This window comes from Ochotona princeps, chromosome 8 (assembly GCF_030435755.1).
Source record: "Ochotona princeps isolate mOchPri1 chromosome 8, mOchPri1.hap1, whole genome shotgun sequence".
Classification (NCBI taxonomy): Eukaryota; Metazoa; Chordata; class Mammalia; order Lagomorpha; family Ochotonidae; genus Ochotona; species Ochotona princeps.
In genome coordinates, this window is record NC_080839.1 from 43,541,472 (window position 1) to 43,559,488 (window position 18,017).

Genomic DNA, 18,017 nt, shown 5'->3' on the forward strand with positions numbered 1-18,017 from the left:
ATTCAAGTATATGACTGACATTTAGCATGATACTATGTCATATTTATGTCAGGCCTCTCTTTCATTTTAAGCTGTTTCTGCTTGGAGGAAGCACTATCAAACCCTGATGGGAGAGCATAAAATAATACAACTACTTTGGAAAGTAATTTTGACTGTTTTTGAAAATTAGACATACACCTACTATGTGCCATGTGAGCTAGTATTTTCATTCCTGCATATTTATCTATGATTTTAAAAAAAGGGAAAAATCTGTGTCCAAAGAATCTTATTCAGATGTTCATAACAACTCTGTTTTTAATAGCCAAAAACTGTAAGCAACTCAGTTGTTCATCAGAAAACAAGTGAATAAGCAAACTATTGTTTATTGCATACAGTCAATATTGCAACAATAAAAAATGAGCTAAGTAAATATCAAATAATTATGAATAAGTCTTAAAATAATTATGCTGAGTGAAGACACCAGATCCAAAAAAAGGTCACTAGATAATATATGAATCCATTTATATGAAATTCTAGGAACTACAAAATAATATATTAGAGTAGTTTATGAAAATGAGATTGAAAGATAGGTATATTTTAATGTGAAACTATTTTTGGTGTGAAATCCATGCATCACATTTTCATAATGTTTTTTGAAGATTCTTTGAATGCATGGATTTCAAAACTGTGTACACTAACCATTCCCTGGAGTATGCATGACTTCCATTAAGCTCATCAGTTAGAGATCAGATTAGTGATTACAAGGCAGAAAGAGTGGAAGAGGCCAGAGGAGAGAAGGCAAAAAGCCTAAGGAACAGTTGTGGCTGCTGGATGTGTTCACAATCTTGACTGTGGTACTATCTCATGATTCTTCACATGAATCAAAGTTGTATGCTTAATATGCAAATCACTTCATGTCAGTTATGCCTCACTAAAGTGGATATAAATGAAAAGCCATGAAATCTTTAAAAACTCATGCATCACTCTCTACCAACTTTAGATATTGCATGCCACACCAACATCTAATAGGACAGAAAATCAGTGACTTCACAGGACCTAATATCACTAATGATAATTTGGCACAAAAGTCTCGTATGAACAGAGCAAGTGACAAATATGTAGACGCCTCATTGTCACACACAGTAATAGGCAATACTTATGGAGTTATTCTCCTACACTATGCATTCCACATTTGCAAAAAAGGAAAAGAAAGAAAAAAGGAGGAAACAGAACGGAATCAGCTTATTCAGTCACTTCTTGACATTTTTTCCATTTTTTAAAATTAAGCTATAGTTCACTTACCATGAAATTCATCCTTTAAGAAAATACAATTTGTTCATTTGTTGTGTAGCACAAAGCTGTACAACCATAAAAGCTATCTAATTCCAGAACACTTTCATCACCCCAAAAAGAAATTCTAGCCCTGTGCAGCAGTAACAGTTCATTGCCCTGCCTCCAGCAATGGCAGGCATGATTCTCTGTGGATTTGTTAATCTGAACATTTCACACAAATAAGAACATGCAACAAGGGCCCTTTTGTATCTTGCTTCTTTCATTTAGCATCATGTCTTCGAAATTCATCCATGCCATAAATCTATTAGAATTAGACTTCTTTCTCTGGCTAAATAATATTCCATTCTATAGAAAGGAATATTCATCAATGGATTGATTTGGGTTGTTTGCACTGGTTGGTGATAATGGACAATGCTACTAAGAATATTCTCATACAACTTTTTGTGTGGAAGGATGTTTTCAGTTTCCTTGGGCATATGTGTAGAAGCAGAATTTTTGTTCACAGCTTAACTGTGGTTAACTATTTGAGGAACAGCCAATTTATTTTACAAAGAGCATGCATCATTTTGTATTACCACCACCATGAATTCCAAGTCCTTACCAACAACTGCTATTGCCCATTTGGGTAGATATGCAGTGTTGTCACACTGTGGGTTTAATTAGCATTCCCCTAATGAGCAATGACCCTGAGCACGTTGTCACTGAAAATAAACATCATAAAGTCAAACTAGCACCCAGCTGCTGGCCACCTTGTCCTTCCCCTTTAGTCACAAAGATTTGCTATTTATTCTGAGACCTACTCTGCTCAGGGCTGGGCATTCAGAAGAAATGGAAATGCTGACCTCCTTCAGGAACCTGGAATTATAATTGAGAACACAAGTGACAAATGAACTGTACTGAGTGTATGTCCTGAAGATACCTGAGAAGATATCTATATTTGAAAGTTATCCTAAGACTATTGTCAGCCCTGAGAACTCTCTCCTAGAGATTGCCGTTTTAGGCACTTCTCAGAGCTGTGAGCTAGCATCTGTTTTGCTTAAAAACAGCACGTTTAGGCTTTGTGAATAAGAAGTCTGTCGGCATGTCCTGGGTCTGGTGTGTCCCATTTCCCCTTGCTAACAGAGTCATCGGCAGCATTTGCTTACATAACCTCTATGTGTGAAGAACTGACGTTCCAGTCTGCTGCTGCGTCAGATGTTTGGACTTTTCTGGAAAGCAAACTTGTGCACTAGCCCAGGCGGGGCGGGAGCTTGCCTCATTCTGATGTCCTTCCCTGAGCGTCATATCCTCCATCTTCTTCCTGGGCCTAGAGGGATCACATGACTTCGTTTTGGTCAGGGCCATATCATGGATTCCTGCTGTCTTTCTTCCTGAATTCCCTGAGGTTAGGCCAAGTAGACATGTGGGCAGCCTCTTTTACAGAGGATTCAGCAGCTGAGCTGGTAAAGCTAGAACACGATGTTAGAGAGGGCACTTTGGACTGCAGCCCACACTTCCAGAGTCTTCTCTCCCTCTGCTGATCCTGAGGGAAACAAGAGAAAGATGCCCAGTAATGAGGCAAAAAACATTTGGAATCAGCATAACCATCAAGCAGTCCATCTCTGGATATCTGACATTCAAAATAAGCTTCTGTGGGCTTAATTGAGCAGATACAGTATGGTTCTTCCACAATGCTTGACACTTAATAAAATGTTGGTTGAGCTGACTGAGTCATGTCTCACATGCCTGGAGACGTTTAAATAAAACTACCAAATCTATCTTTCTAAACTTAGCAATTGTGTACAGACATTAACATGCAACTTATATAAATCCCTAAAAATTTGTGGGACTTAATGATCCTGAAAAACCACATGCCCCTGCCCTTAATTAATATAGCTCAGAACAAAAGCAATGAACCCTTGAATTAAGTCCCAGTTTTGCTGCTTACTAATTAATTACATGACTATAGGCAAGTTATTAAAATGTTAAAATCTGAGTTTCCTTGTTGTGAAGATCCCTTATATTCCAAAAAGGCATTCCATTCTCATTAGTAATTCTGGTAGCATTGGTTGGGCCTCTGAATGCTTTAATTTAGATTTTGGTTTCTTGCTCCATATCGAGGTCAGCTCCACTTTTGTGAAAAAAATTGAACAAACCTACCTAAAATTAAAACAAAGTAAGCTCAACACAAGGAAAAACAACAACAACACAGCCCCAATTTCTGAGTTACTCATCTGTCACAAGACGATGAGTGTCTATTTCAGCAGATGGTTAGGAATAGGATGGCTGTGTGCTCAGGCATGGCATGTGGTGCCTGACAGACTTTGGTCCCAGCTCTCATCCTGGCAGTTACTAGCTGTGTGATCCTGGACTTCACTGAGGTCAATGCATTGCTCTGAACTTCCCTGAACTGTGGTGAGGTTTCAATACCATCAGACATGGGTAAAACTGAGCACTAGGCCTAGCACACAACAAGAGAGAGCAAGTAACATCACTTATTATTGTCTTGGCAACATGACCCCTCAATACTTCCCCAGGAATAAAGGTGACAAGCACTGAATATTTATTAAACTTACAAAGAGTTCCGAATGCTAATTCTCTGATCCCTGTCTTCCTCCAACATCTACCACGCATTTGAAAAGCAATTTATAGCCCAAGATCCGCTTCTGTAAATACTACATTTTTTCCCTCTGACTTTTAGTCTAGTTCTCTTTGTAAACACCACACAGTATTATTCTAAGCTCCAGTTTTTATACACATAAAAGAAAGTAGATTATTGACCATTACAGAATATCAGACATTTCTAAACATTTATCTAATTGATTGGGTTTTGTTTTATTTTTGTTTTTGTTTTGTTTTGTTTGCCTTAAATAGGACTATGATAAAGGGTAAACTTTATTATGCTTTCTTTTTATTTTGCAAGAATTTTGTTCATATACATGAAAGTGCTTTAACATCCACATTAAAAATAAGGCTAAAATATAAGTTTATTTTGGTGTAAGAAATTTTGAAATTCATGCATATGAGATCGCATTATAAAGTTCACGGGGCTGGTGTGGTTTCAGAACAACAGGTAAAGCCACTGTCCTTCATACCAGCTTCCCAAAAGGGCATGAACTCAAGTCCTTACTGCTCCACTTAGTACCCAGCTGCCTGCTGGTGTGCTTGGAAAAGCAATGGATCATGGTCCAGGACCTTGAAGTGCTGCACCCATGTTGAGGATCTGGAGGAAGCTTCTGGCTGCTGGCTTTGGACCAGTTCAATTCTAGCACTGCAGCCATTTTGGTGGTGGACCACCAGTATCTCTCTCAGTAACTCTCTGTAACTCTTTCGTATTAAATAAATCTCTTCTTATTTTCATATAAGTTAATTTCTTTTAAAGGGTTATGATTATTTTTTAAAAATTCATGGAAAATGGATTCCAAAGATTTTTGCATCACAATAAGCTTACTCTTTGATTTCAGTTTTTCACAAACTCTGTAAAGTGCCCTCCTATTAACTGAGTACACATTGGATCAATGTGAAATGAATAGCAGGCATGTAAGCTATGCTGCCTCTTCAATTTAGAGAGAAAGAAGACTGTACTGAAGGGCAATATCTTGTCAGATAGGTACTACCTAATAAGAAGCCATTGCTGAGCAATACTTTGTGACCTTCTTAAGCACGACTGCTCCTACACAAACCTATGTGCCCTACAGTGTTGGGAATGAGGGATCAGGTTCAAGTGACTCCCATCCTAAAGGAATGTTTTTCTAGTTGGGAAAGAAAAGACCAAAGAACAACACCAGGCAATACATAATTGTATAGTACACTGTTGAGGACAGGCTGTGAATACCATAAGGCAGTAGTTTTCAGAAAAATGTAGGCACCACGAGCTTGAAAGAAATCCTTCCAAAGGAGACCAATCTGTGAAACAGAAGGGAAAGGAGTTGAGTGGGTCGAAGAGGAAGTGAAGAACTAACAGCCCCCTCTGGTAGCAGAGGACGCTGTTTTGAAAACTGCCTGCACTTGAAAACAAAGTGAGCTTGGAATGCACTTAGATGCAACGAGGAGAGCATCCCAGGCAGGAGCAGCAGCAAGGACCAAGGTAAGAAGGTGAGAGATCACAGGAAGAAGTCAAATGTCTTTCTCAGGACAGACTAGTGAGAATGAGTTGGTGACTCGTGGTGAAAGAACCCATGTGGTTGCTTTTGATTTCCAACCTAAATATTGGAGTTGTTGAGCCTGGTAGGTTAATGATCAAGTAACATGTCTTGTCATTCTTTTCAGAGTCTTTTCAAGTTGTCGTGAGAGGAAACGGCTTCCGACATGCCCGCAACGTGGACAGGGTCCTGTGCAGCTTCAAAATCAATGACTCAGTCACCCTCAGTAAGTCCTTGCATGGTTTGTGGGTGTCTTCAGGCTACTACAGAGAAGGGAATTCCCAGCCCTCTCTTCTAGAAGGCCACAAACAGAAGATCAACAGTCTTCCCTGCTAGAGCAACAAAAGCAAAACAAGTCCTTCCTGCCCTTGGTTCTGGCCAAAGAAGGTGGCCTCCCAGATGGGCACAGCCCCGGGATATCCAGCTCAGGAAGCAAGGAACGGCTGGATTGGGTTCTCCAGATCCTCCACAGCCTGTCCTGGCCTTAGGAGGCAGCAGAGCACTTGGTTCTGCATCCACTCATACCCTCCAAGTCGTGTACCCTCAACCATTGTGCTGCTTCCTTAGAGTTGGTGGAGTTTGAAGCTCCTACTCAAAGCATTGTGGCCTGTCAGAGGAAAAAGTACAGAGCAGACAGTTTAATTTATTAATCCTGAACAAAGCAAAGGCCAGACTTTTAGGTTTGCCTATGTAGATTCTAGAACCTTTTTCAACCTAGATGATGACTGTTGCTTGGAGTAGCCAAGAAACTCTCATCATGATGAATACCATCCTTGAAATACAAGCTTATGGAAGTCAAACTAAATGTGTTGCATGGGAAAACTGAATTACCGTAACACTGGCACCTTTGGGAAACATTTGTAAGAGGCAAGGTCCTACTTTGAAGACATGTGTGACTTATGTAGCTGTCCAGAAGAGATGGGGAAGACAGATTACAGGACAGCAGATGCCAGGAGTCCTGGTTAGTATTTGCATCTGGCATTCATCACATGCATAATTATTGATTCTGCGTCGGCAGTGATAAATAACAGCCATAGTACCATTTCCGTACCATAAACGCTTTCCATCTTATTGCCACAGTAGCCCTAAGAGGTGGAAAGAGCAAGGAGAATGGAAGGATGCACATTTATCAGCTAACCACACATTAATTTTGTCCTCCTGATAGCCCTGTGAGAAAGGTATTATATCGTATTTAAAGAAGAATGGAGGAGGTATGACTTTTTCTCCCCCATATCATCCTAAAATCCATTTGAAGAATTAAACAGAGACATACATGGCTTCCTCACAAACATCTGGAACTTCTGGCCTTGGAATGTTGCCAAACATTAGGAACATTCAGTTAATTGTCTTGGTATTTTGAAATTCTCACCCGTATCTATGAATTGTCTGCTATTTGAGAACATTTTGAAGTACTCTTGATTAGCTGCAGTGTGTGTAGCAGTGGGACATGCACTCCCTATGGAATCTCTTTTATCGTTTCACTTTCAACTGTGACATGCCTTAATATTTTCATTCCCTTTGTCTTAAACCAAAATCCCAAGTTTAAGATCAGAAACTGCTGAGGGTATAACTCTAAGATGTCAGCACCTCCCAAGGAAGCCTTCCCAGACAGGCAAACTTTCAGAGCCAAGTAATCTCTATAGATAAATGGTGGTAGAATGGAGAGACAGATTGCCCTATTGCCATTGTTTAATGGCTGCAGAACATGCTGTGTGAAGGTCAAATGAAATGCAATTTTACTATGGGTGTATAAAGGCATCTTGAAGGCTGATTTTCCATCTTCACCATGAAATGTTATTTTAGGAGAAACAAACACAACCTCTTTCTCTCTTCTCTCTTTCCTAATATATTCTTGTAGACACAAGCCCAGACTCTTCATTCATATTCAGAGAAGTAAAGCCTTGTGGGTAAAGCACCTGATTGAAACCACAAGCCCAGCTCTTCCAGCAAAGTGCTAAGAGTTTAGGCAGAAAGAGGGCAGTTCATCACAGTATGTGTTGCAAGCAACACTTCTAAACTCAAACATGTAATTATTAAAAATATTTTAACTAAAGAAGAAAAATTAGAGTTTAAAGGAAATAATTGGCCCTCATTTATTAATTCACTTGTTCACCTTCAGTAAATAATATGGAAAAGAGCCTGACAGGTGCAATGATGTTATACCACCCACACAGTACACAGCACCAAGTCAAAAAGCTAATCCCAAAGGGTGTCTACCTCTACAGAGGCCATTTATATCCCCCCCCCACCCCACAGGAGCCTTTCCACACAGCCTAAGCCTATGGCACCCTTGCAGCCAGCCACTGCCTCTGACGATGGCTTCTAGCGCAAATGACACAAAAGGAACACAAAAGCAGGTTAGAAGAGAGGGTTAGAAAACAACTGGAAAGAAAATGGAAGAGAAACATTTAATAAATGAGTAAACAGATGAAATTGCTCAGAGCTCAAGAACACTCAACAAAGACCACTTTACAAATATTAACCAAATATTAACCCTAGATTTGGAAAGTTTATCTGCCAAAATACAAGTTAACAGATAGATTAAATGATTCAACACAGATGAAGATGAAATGCACCAACAATAAGAAAGGAGAGCAAATCACAAACGCCAACCAAAGCACACTCCCAGAGCTTCTTCCCTGTCTTACCAAATTTTAAGGACTAATTGTCTGTTTCAGAGAAAAGAGATTTTAAACGTCCTTAGAAAACATTTATTTGAAAGCAGAATTACAGAAAGAGAGAGGGAGAGACAGAGAGATGACCACAATAGCAGGCCTGGGCTAGGCTGAAGCCAGAAACTTCTTCCTGGTCTCCTACACTTGCACAGGGGCCCAAGTACTTGTACCATCTTCTGCTGCTTCTCCCAGCACACTAGCAGGGAGCTGGATTGGAAGTGGAACAGCCAAGACATGAGCCAGCAGCCATATAGGATGCTGGTACTATAGGTGGTGGTATTTATCCACTGTACCACAATACCAGCCTCAAGGGGAAATTTTTAAATTCATTTTAGGATGATTTTATAGTCTTGATTTTTGAAAAATTGGACAAGGCCACTAGAAGTAGAGAACACTTAAGATCAAACTCTCTGATGATATCTAATAAAATATTGGCAGACACAATGCAGCAATTATATTTCAAAAGAATCAAAATAACTAAGGCAATTTTGAAGAAAGAAGAGAAATTTTCCTTTCATAGTACTGTCCAATATAACTTTCTGTGATGATGGAAATACTCTGAAATGGGAGATAATGTAGCCACAAGCCACTTGTAGTTATTAGATACTTAAAATATGGCTACAGGGAATTGAAAATGGATTTTTAAATTTCATTTAAGTTTAATTAACATGAAAGTAAATAGCCAAGATGGCAAGTGGCTACTGTACTAGACAATGCAGTGAGCATCATAGTAATGGGAGAAAAATGATGAGAGCTTGCAAATATAGAGAAGGGGACCAAAATCATTGCTTTAAAATGATGGCTACATCTTCCTAGAAAACAAAAGTCAACAGAACGTGTAGACTAATAAGAGTTATTAAGCTGCCTGACTTCAAAATAAGTACCTCACAACAGTCAACAGCTCTGTTCGAGTTGGGCAGGGGACCAATTAGCACACTTCCCCAGACAAAAATAGCAAAATCAAATAAAATCTTGTGATAACTAATTTAACAAAATATTTAGATGCACAGAGATGTTTCAAAAAGCTGGTGGGTAATAGAGTTAAAAGTTAAGTTATTTTGGTGCAAACTTTGAAATCCTTCCATTCAGCTTCAGAAAGAAAATTCATGGACAATGTGTATGTTTTTGAACAGAAAAGAAAAAACATGGATGGATCTTAAAAAAACATTCCCACCAAAATAAACTTATCATTGATTCCATTTTTCCATGAATTTTTTAAGTGTTCTTGAATCTAAGGAAAAATTAATAAATTATGTGGTGGGTATAAAGAAAGCATGAGTAGAGAAGCAGTATAGATTCCTGACATTGAACACGCTATGAAAATCCTAGCCCTGCCCAACCTCAGTGAGTTACTTGCATCATAATGCCTCATTTCTCTCTATATATAAAATGAGGATGACAATGATAGCATCCGTGGTGGGTCATCATGAGGTTTCAGTGTAACAGTTGGAGTTTAGAAAAGAGCCTAGCCCTCAGTCAGTGCTGGCCACTGCTGTCACTTTGTTAGTATCATTATCACTATTCCAATGAAAGTTCCAATGGGACTTCTTAAGCTAAAATAATTCTAAAGTTTGTATGGAAAAAATAAGCATATGAGAGTAGCCAAGAAAGAATGTGGAAATTTGCCCTAGTCATTGTTAAAGATGTACTAAAAAAAAGCTACAGCAATTGAAATAATGTATGGCTAGTACCAAAGTCCACAAACTGAGCATTGGAATAAGGTCTACAAGCAGAGCCAAACACTTATATGAATTTGATATAAAATAAAATAGCCTTTCAAATCAGTATGGAAAATGGATTATTTTTAAAAATGGCATTGAAACAACAGTCACTTGGAAAAACAATTCAGTTTGATTTGTGTCTCACACCTTAGGTCTAAACAAATTTCAAATGAACTGAAAATCTTTTTCCTTTGTTAAAATTTTTATCTATTGATTTGAAAGTCCCAGTAACCATGAGAGAGGGAGAAACAAAAGAAGATCCTCCACCTGCAGAGTCACTTTCCAGATGGTTCCTACAGCCAGGACTGGACCAGAATGAAGACAGGATCTTCATCTTAGCTTTCTATGTAGGTGGTAGGGGTCCAGGTACTTAGGCCATCTTCCACTGCTTTGTCCAAACCACTGGCAAGGAGCTAGATTGAAAGTGGAATGGTCAGTATTCAAACCAGTAACCATATGGGGTTGCCAGATTTGCAAGTGGCAGCTTTACTTGTTTTACCATCACTACGAATTATAATGTGATCTGGAAACTATGAAATTTCCAGAAGGAAACAGAAGTGAATATTTGGTTAGGTAGGATAGTTAAGCATGAGGGGACAAACCCTGAAGAACAAAAATAAATACGTGTTTTTAAATTCTTCTACTGCTTCTCCTTACAAAAAAAAAGAAAAGCAAACAGGAAACTGGAAAATTGGAGACTTATTGATATGATTGTTACAAAACCAATAATCAATGAACAATATAGACAGTTTCCAAAATCAGTTTTTTAAAAAGATATATTAACAAATGAATGCACAAAAGATAAAAAGAGGAAACTTACAAGAAAAATGACAATCAGTGATCATATGAAAAATTCTCAGTGTCATTAAGAAAATGCAGGTCGGACTAACTAGTTGCCTTATTTACACCATTCACTCACTAAGAGGAACAAAAATGTAATGACCAGTATTAGCAAAAATGGAGGGGAATGAGTGACTTCAGTCACCATCCATGAAAGCCCTTTGGAAAGCGATTTTTAAAATGAGCCTACTGCATTTTTAGGACTCAGAATTTCAACTTCACTAAAGGAAATGATAGCACTGTTCACAGAGACTTGGCAAGAATGTTCATCCCAAAGCTATGATGATAGAAAGAGAGAACGGGGGTGAGGGGAGTGGAAGGAAGGAAGGAAGGCAGACAATCAGGCAGGCAGGCAGGAGCAAAACATCTGAACAGTAGCAAAATAAATGTTTAACCATAGGTAATCTGTGATACAAATTATACTCGACTATTCAGTGATTAAAATATGTGAAACAATTTTGTGGGAGATGTTAATACAGCATCATAAGTTACAAAATAATAACAATGTTATTTTTATATGCACATTTATATGCAAAGACTTGACATACATCAACATGCTAACAGCTATCACCCTTGAATGAGACTTAATTTTTAAAATTTATTCCTCTGTATTTTCCACATTTGTCACAAATGTTTTTACTTTGTGTAAGAAAAGAACTCACAAGTTATTTTTAAAATTACATGTTAAAATTCTTAGTAATTACTTAGGTTTACTACGTATCTTAAATTTTGCATTTGGTTAGTTCTGCAATAGCCAGGGTGAACTCATTGTTGGCCAAGAAAAGATCTTGGAAATCTTCATACAAACTTGTATATTCTGGCTGCACTTTTTCTTAATCTGATATTCAATGTACTATGCCAAGAAAAGATCTACTTTCAGTTGGAAATCCATTTGCAGAGAGATTAGAAAGCTAACAAGGAAACACTGGGGTACAAGCAGAGAAATGATCCTTTGTATGCAAGCAAATAGAAGATGGACATTTAACAAACATAGTAATGGAAAGTATTCTGGACTTTTCCTGGTGCTACATGAAGACACATGAAGTATGACTATCAACAAAAGTAACTGATCTTCAACAAAATCACTAAAAATCATCTTACAGGTTATGTGAGACATCAGTTTCATGATTTTATAGGCACACTTTATCTTTTGGTGCAAAATGTTATTTCCCATTTTAATTTGTAGTATTATTTACCAGGCCTCCCTGTGTTTTGTTTTTTGTATATTCTCAAAAGATAGAAAATGTTCCCCTTTGAAGATATTTTTCTCAAATTGGACTTTTAGTCATGAAAGTAGTTCTGAGAGTTTCAAAGAAGGCTCAGCTTCCCCAAGGGACAGAGAGCACTCATTCAAACATATACATTCCAATGTGTTTGTTTTTAAAAATCTGTCCAATTATCCAGGAACTGTACTTTGTCTCATAAAACATCTGGGCCCCGGGGGCGGTTGTGATGTCCTAAGGAAAACATTAAGATTCACGTATGTGGCAGATGGGAAGGGAAGGAAATCACAGACCTCCAAAACAAAAGTGTGAGTCCTTTGTTAAACATTGGAATATTGCAGACATTGGTCAAAGTTACTTACTGCAGTTTGGATATATCCTGGAGGGAGGATGCCTGCTGAAAATGATGGAATACCACTAGCATTATGCAGAATGAAGCCACATAGCAAGCCATATAGACACATGGTTCTTAATGAGTACACGTCAGCATTTCTAGGGGGCTTTGTGCCTCATCAAATGCCAGCAGGTATTCTTGCCCCATACCCATCCTATGCCTGATGTTGTGCCAAGTGCTCTCCCTGTGTTATCTCACTTCACCATCACAGCAACCTAGTGAGGCAGAAGTATTTGTATCCCCCATTTTGCTGATGGAAAAACAAAAAGATCAAAGTGCACAAGGTTATCCAGATAGCCTGGTGGAATTGATTGGACCTGGGCAATCATTTGTCATTTCAAATGAGTGATAAACAAGAAGATAGTTAACACTGAGCTGGCTCCTGGAAATCTCAGGCAGTCTAGTCATCCGCGTCCCAACTAAAGTCACACTCTATGAGTATTGACGAGAGCAGTTGGGTGCTTTGGAAAGAGAAGAAGAAAGTATTACCAGGGAGTCTGTCCTCTGTGCAGTTCAGCTCTGTTCCCTACTATGTCTACCACAATCATGTAGCAGCCACCTACTATCGCTCAAGGATGTATCTGCAGCCTCTTTCCCACCTCACCTCTGAGAGCAGTCAACATTTGCCATAGTTCATGGTCAAGGCTGTGCAGAAGGCTTTCGCCATTTTGGTTAACTTGTCCCTCAATCCCAATCCCCAAGGCAAAGTCTCCAAATCTAATCATGTACAATTGCAAGAGTTTGCATGTCACATATCTTGTGCATGAATGCTGAGTTAGCATCCTCCAAGGCAAAACAACCCTCTAAAAATATATTATCAGAAAATTATAGCTGTTTTGATTGCATCAGTTGTTCTGACCACGTGATTACAAAACTTTAAAATGCCAATACTTTTCTTGAGAGATAATCTGTGAGTTTTACAAATGTCAATAGTCAAGAGTTTTTGATGTGTATTTATTAAGACGAAAAAATACTTTGCAAGAGCTTTGAGCATGATTACCTTCCTTGAGTGTCCTTAGAGTCTCTAAAACTGCCTTGTTAAGTTCAAATAAGCCACAGACACCATTAAATCACATGTCGCATGATCCCTATTAAACAAGATTGATGTGCTTAGAAAGCAATAAATGTTCTCATTGCAAAATAATGTGATTAGAAAAAAAATTCCAAAATAGAAAGCGTTAACAATTTGTATCTCTGAAATTTAGGATTACCAAAAACTTTAATTTCTCTTTCATATCATACTCTGTATTTCTCAGGCTCTTTTTTACACTAAGCATGCATTGCTTCTGTAATAACTAGAAATTACAATAAATGTAGGCAGATGATTTTCACCCAAGAATCAGACTAGCTGTGCTAACAACCAGTTCTAAATGTTGACGTGCCCAGAACCATTGGGTTAACAATCTTGTGTGGGACTTGCAACACCTCAGTCCAACAAAGACAACCCAGAGAGTGGCAGGGCTGCCCCATGTTGCGCCTGCACTAATCTGGGAATGGGCTCATGGCCTTCATCTTTCACCTCTTCTTTTCTGGGACCACAATGAGCTAGATGTTGATTTCCTGCACCGTGTGGCCACAGTAACTCACTTGCTTCCAGACTGTCCTCAGCTCTGAGTCCCACCTTGTTATTTGTAATGGAATTGTCCAGCTCTGCAGCCTTTGCACTCACATGTCATCTCAGAACCTCAGCAGCAATCTAAACCTGGTGTTTGAGTGCCCTCTTTGTGCAGTGAGGCTCCACCAGAGTAAGTTGCTCAGTGCTATGCCATCTTCCACTAGGAAAATCTGGAACCTTCTTGATACCCTTCTGGAAGAAGTTATCAAGAAACACTCTTCCTTACTCCAACCAGGATTTGTCTCCCAGATGCTCTGTTGCCCCTCTCCTTCCTCTGCTCATCATCTTATAACGCCTCTCATATTTCACCAGAACCCATGGGGCTCTAAACTTCCATCAAGTCTGTAGAATCCTTCATAGTGAGCTAAACAAAGCTAAAAATCCATGGTAGGCATTCTACCAGATTTTCTAACCTCAGAGCTTATTGAAAGTTTGGTCTGAACACTTCTTTGTTGGAGATTGGGGATGTCCTGTGCATTGCAGCAAGTTTGGCACCATCCCTGGTTTCTGCTCACCAGGGGCCAATTTGAGCATTCCTCTCCTGGTTGTGACAATCAAAATTCTCAGACATTCCATTTATCCCCTGCGGGGCAGAATCACCCCCATTTGAGAACCACTGTGGACTATGCACATGTCCACAGATCCTATTTAGACAAAAGCCTTACTGTTCACCATAATTGTATCATAGCCCTAATACAACTAATAGACAAATTGCTAGACCCACACAGTGCATCCACACATTCCCATCGTGTATCTTATAGATGATGACCCTAGCAGTATTCTAGTAGTAACAGTTAATGTATACCAAATACTTACCACGTGCTAAGCATTCAATAGTATCATCTCATTAAAATTTACAGCAGTGTACGCAATTAGTGTTAATCCCATCTTAGTTGCTCTGAGCTTTGACTAGGTGGAAAGTCCTGCCAGTGATCACACAGCCAGCGAGTGGCAGAACTGTGTTAGAATTTATGAGCCCAAGCTTGCTGTTCCCATCCCACCCTACTCTTCCCCAGAGAGCAGGATGGGAAACCAAGACATATCCTGGAGACCCACAGCATTCTGGAATTGGTGAGATGCTTAGAAATAAACTCAGAGAAGCTACCTAGAACCTTTTAGCCAAGTTCATGCCCTGATCTCACAGCAGCAACCAGAAATTGCTTCCAAGTTAACCCTGCAACAACTCAGGGCCAGGTGGGTTTGGTCACATCCAAAGGAAACGGTGGAGACCAGCTTTGTTCTGCCACTTTAAATGCACCCTTTTGGCTTCCGTTAGGCACAAGAGATATTACAAGGGGTGTCCTACGTTCTCATGGTTTGTTTTTCCCCCAACTTTGCCTGATGTATCTGTACTTTGCTACCGCCTCTCCCCATTTGATTTTGACTCTTCTTGTTCATTGCTCTGATTTGACAACTGCTGTTCAGCCTTTCCTAGTAGAAGACACGCTGCTTTCAAATCTCTGTTTTGTCCCCTAATATAGTTTAATATCTCCTATCAAAAGGATCTTTGAGCTTATTTATCTCACCTTTGAAAATCTTCTAGCCCAAGTAGATACTGCCCATACCCAACAAATATTTATTTCTTTCTGTTCTCAGCATTGGCTCCCCTTTAGCTGTGTGATAAGACTGTCGCATTTGTGAATTGTCAATGAGATCACTTCAGTAGGGTCATCAATCACACTTGTTTTCTGGCTGTGGTTGGAGTCTTGCTGAATATAATTTTATTTCAGGTTTTTCTACAGTGTTTTAAAATCCCTTTTTTTCAAGGCTAGCAATGAGAAGGCTAAAACAACTAGCCCAATTCTAGCCTATCTATCCTCCCTTCATTTGGGCCATATTCCCAAACCAGCTGATAATTTGGTGCTGAACACTTGAACTTGAGGTTGAGAAGCCAGGAAAATGCCCCCAGACCCCAGGGGACATAGGGAGGAACAGCAGAGTGAACTCATTCAGTCTCTAACTTCCACTGTTTGTCCCACTACCTAATGCAAATGTCACAGTAGGAATGTAAACTCTACTTTGGGGCTTGCATCAGCCTTTGAAGGATTTCAACAAATTCCCCCAGATAAGACTAGGGATTAGTTTTCTTTTCTTTTGCACCAGAAATAAATATTTATATTAAGAAAAGATGGCCAAAACTTGGAAAGTATTTGAATTATTTAATCAGCCCTATAAAAAAGTTCACTCTGATTGATGTTCAACCTGGCTAATGAATTTTAATCCTGGTTTTATCCCAAATCCATTACATAGTCACAAGACTGCTGGGGAGAATTCTGAGCACTCCCTTGTTCAACATCTGAAAAGGATTGCACTGTCCCATGGTCATAACCAGGAATGCATGCATTTGAGTACAGAGTTCCAGTTCTTGGATGCACTCCATTAGATGTGATCTTCTCAGAAGCTGACCCTTCCCGTAGAACTCTTCAGCCCTAGAGCCCTCTCCTAGAAGGCCTGCTTCCCATTGGTGTCCATCCTTGTCCATTGAGGTTTTGACCGTTTGCCTCCAAACCGACCATTAGGAAGCCCCCTCAGCTCTTATGTACTGCTGACTATATTACATTACTAGCTGGGTTTGACTTCCAGCTCTGACACTTAGCAGTGATACAGCACTGACTTAACTAACCATGGTGATCCTCACCATCTCAAACTGTGTGAAATTAAAAATAGTATGAAAGCATCTAATGAGTATATTGGTATTAGATTCTGTGTGTGTGTGTGTGTGTGTGTGTGTGTGTGTGTGTACATTCTGTAAAGCTTTTCCTTTTCCTAGGCATTTCTGCTATCTAAAAAGATCTTGGTTTACAAAAATGAGGAAAATTTTTCTCTTCAGTTTTCCTAACTTTAAGTCACACACTCATAGAGCCTATTTTAATCATGTGTTCATGCAACTGAGTAGAATAACATTTGCAGGGTGCTTATTAAGGGCCAAGGTTTGTATTTTCTGCTTCAATGAACTCTTGATTACTCCTCACACAGCTCTATCCAATGATATCATTGCCATTGTTTATAGATGAACAATTTGTCTCCAGTCATGCAGTAGCAAGGGAAAGACCCAGGATTAGAACCTAGATCTGTTAGGCCAGGAAGCCTGCTCTGTGCCCTCTGTGTGCCCTTTGTTCTCAGCCCCCAAATCGGGCTACCTGGCAGTCTGATGTAATGATATCCATTGATCCCCAGATCCTGATTCAAACTAACTTCTGTTCCTTTATCAGATTCCTGCTATAGACAAATGCATTAAGCCTATGCCATGACCATGCACAGAATTCTGAAATATCCTTGGTCATGGACAAGTGAGTCTAAGCTTCAAACTGTCTAGAAATTCCACTTTACTTCATCTTTCAAACTCCCACTTCTCCCTAATTTCCTCCCCAGTTGCAAATAAAAGCCACAAGGGCTGATCCCAACCCCAGATCTTCATCTCCCCCAGCCCACACAATGCTAATGATCAGTGAAATGGCCACTCAGTGGGCAAGAGGGGCAGGGGCCTATGTGGTCCTGGGCGTGGGTTCCACCAATGTCACACACACTGGCTTTGACAGAGGCTTCAGTAAGGCTGGCACAGCCCCCCTGGGCCGAACGTGGCCCAGCTGAAGAGCAGACGAGGAAGGCTCTGGGCCCTGCTTCCCAAGTGACGTGCCAGGAAGGAGTCAGATGACCTGAGTTATGGAAACCAAATGGCCCTCCTTTGTTGAGAAAAAGAGAAGAAAAAAAAGTCACTCATTTTTGTGGTGAAGCAAAAATAGGCTCCAAACCAAACAATCTGGCTCAGAGCAAAAACTGCCAGCTCACAGAGCAGGCGCTGAAGGCCTACAGGCCAACAGGCTCACAACGAACCTGGGAGAGGGATCAAAACTGCCCTACGGCCTCTGCAACAGCACCCCAGTTCCCCAGGAAGCATTTTCCTCTGCTTTGTTGCAGGAATATGTAGTCTCCCCAGCAAGAAAAGAAGCTGAGAAGAAGGGAAAGTGAGACTATCTGCTTGACCAGGCCATGCTCCACTCACTCCTGTCCAGTTAGGATAAAGAGAAAGAGCCGGAGTTATTCAGAGGAAGTGAACTCAGCCCCTGCCACAGGACCATGGGCTGCCAGGCCCAGCCCCTGGCAAGCTGGATGGCTGCAACAGGCCACTTCTGGCACCCTCCTCAACATTTGGCAG

General features: G+C 39.9%; 1 protein-coding gene across 1 annotated transcript in view; it reads left to right on the top strand.

The window, feature by feature from the left end:
* The window catches only part of ANTXR1 (ANTXR cell adhesion molecule 1), a 194,909-nt gene that overhangs the window by 67,760 nt on the left and 109,132 nt on the right, over nt 1-18,017 (top strand). The window contains exon 10 of the mRNA XM_058667911.1: nt 5,521-5,619. Coding sequence (XP_058523894.1) covers nt 5,521-5,619 — 99 coding nt within the window. The remainder of the gene's footprint in view (nt 1-5,520; nt 5,620-18,017) is intronic.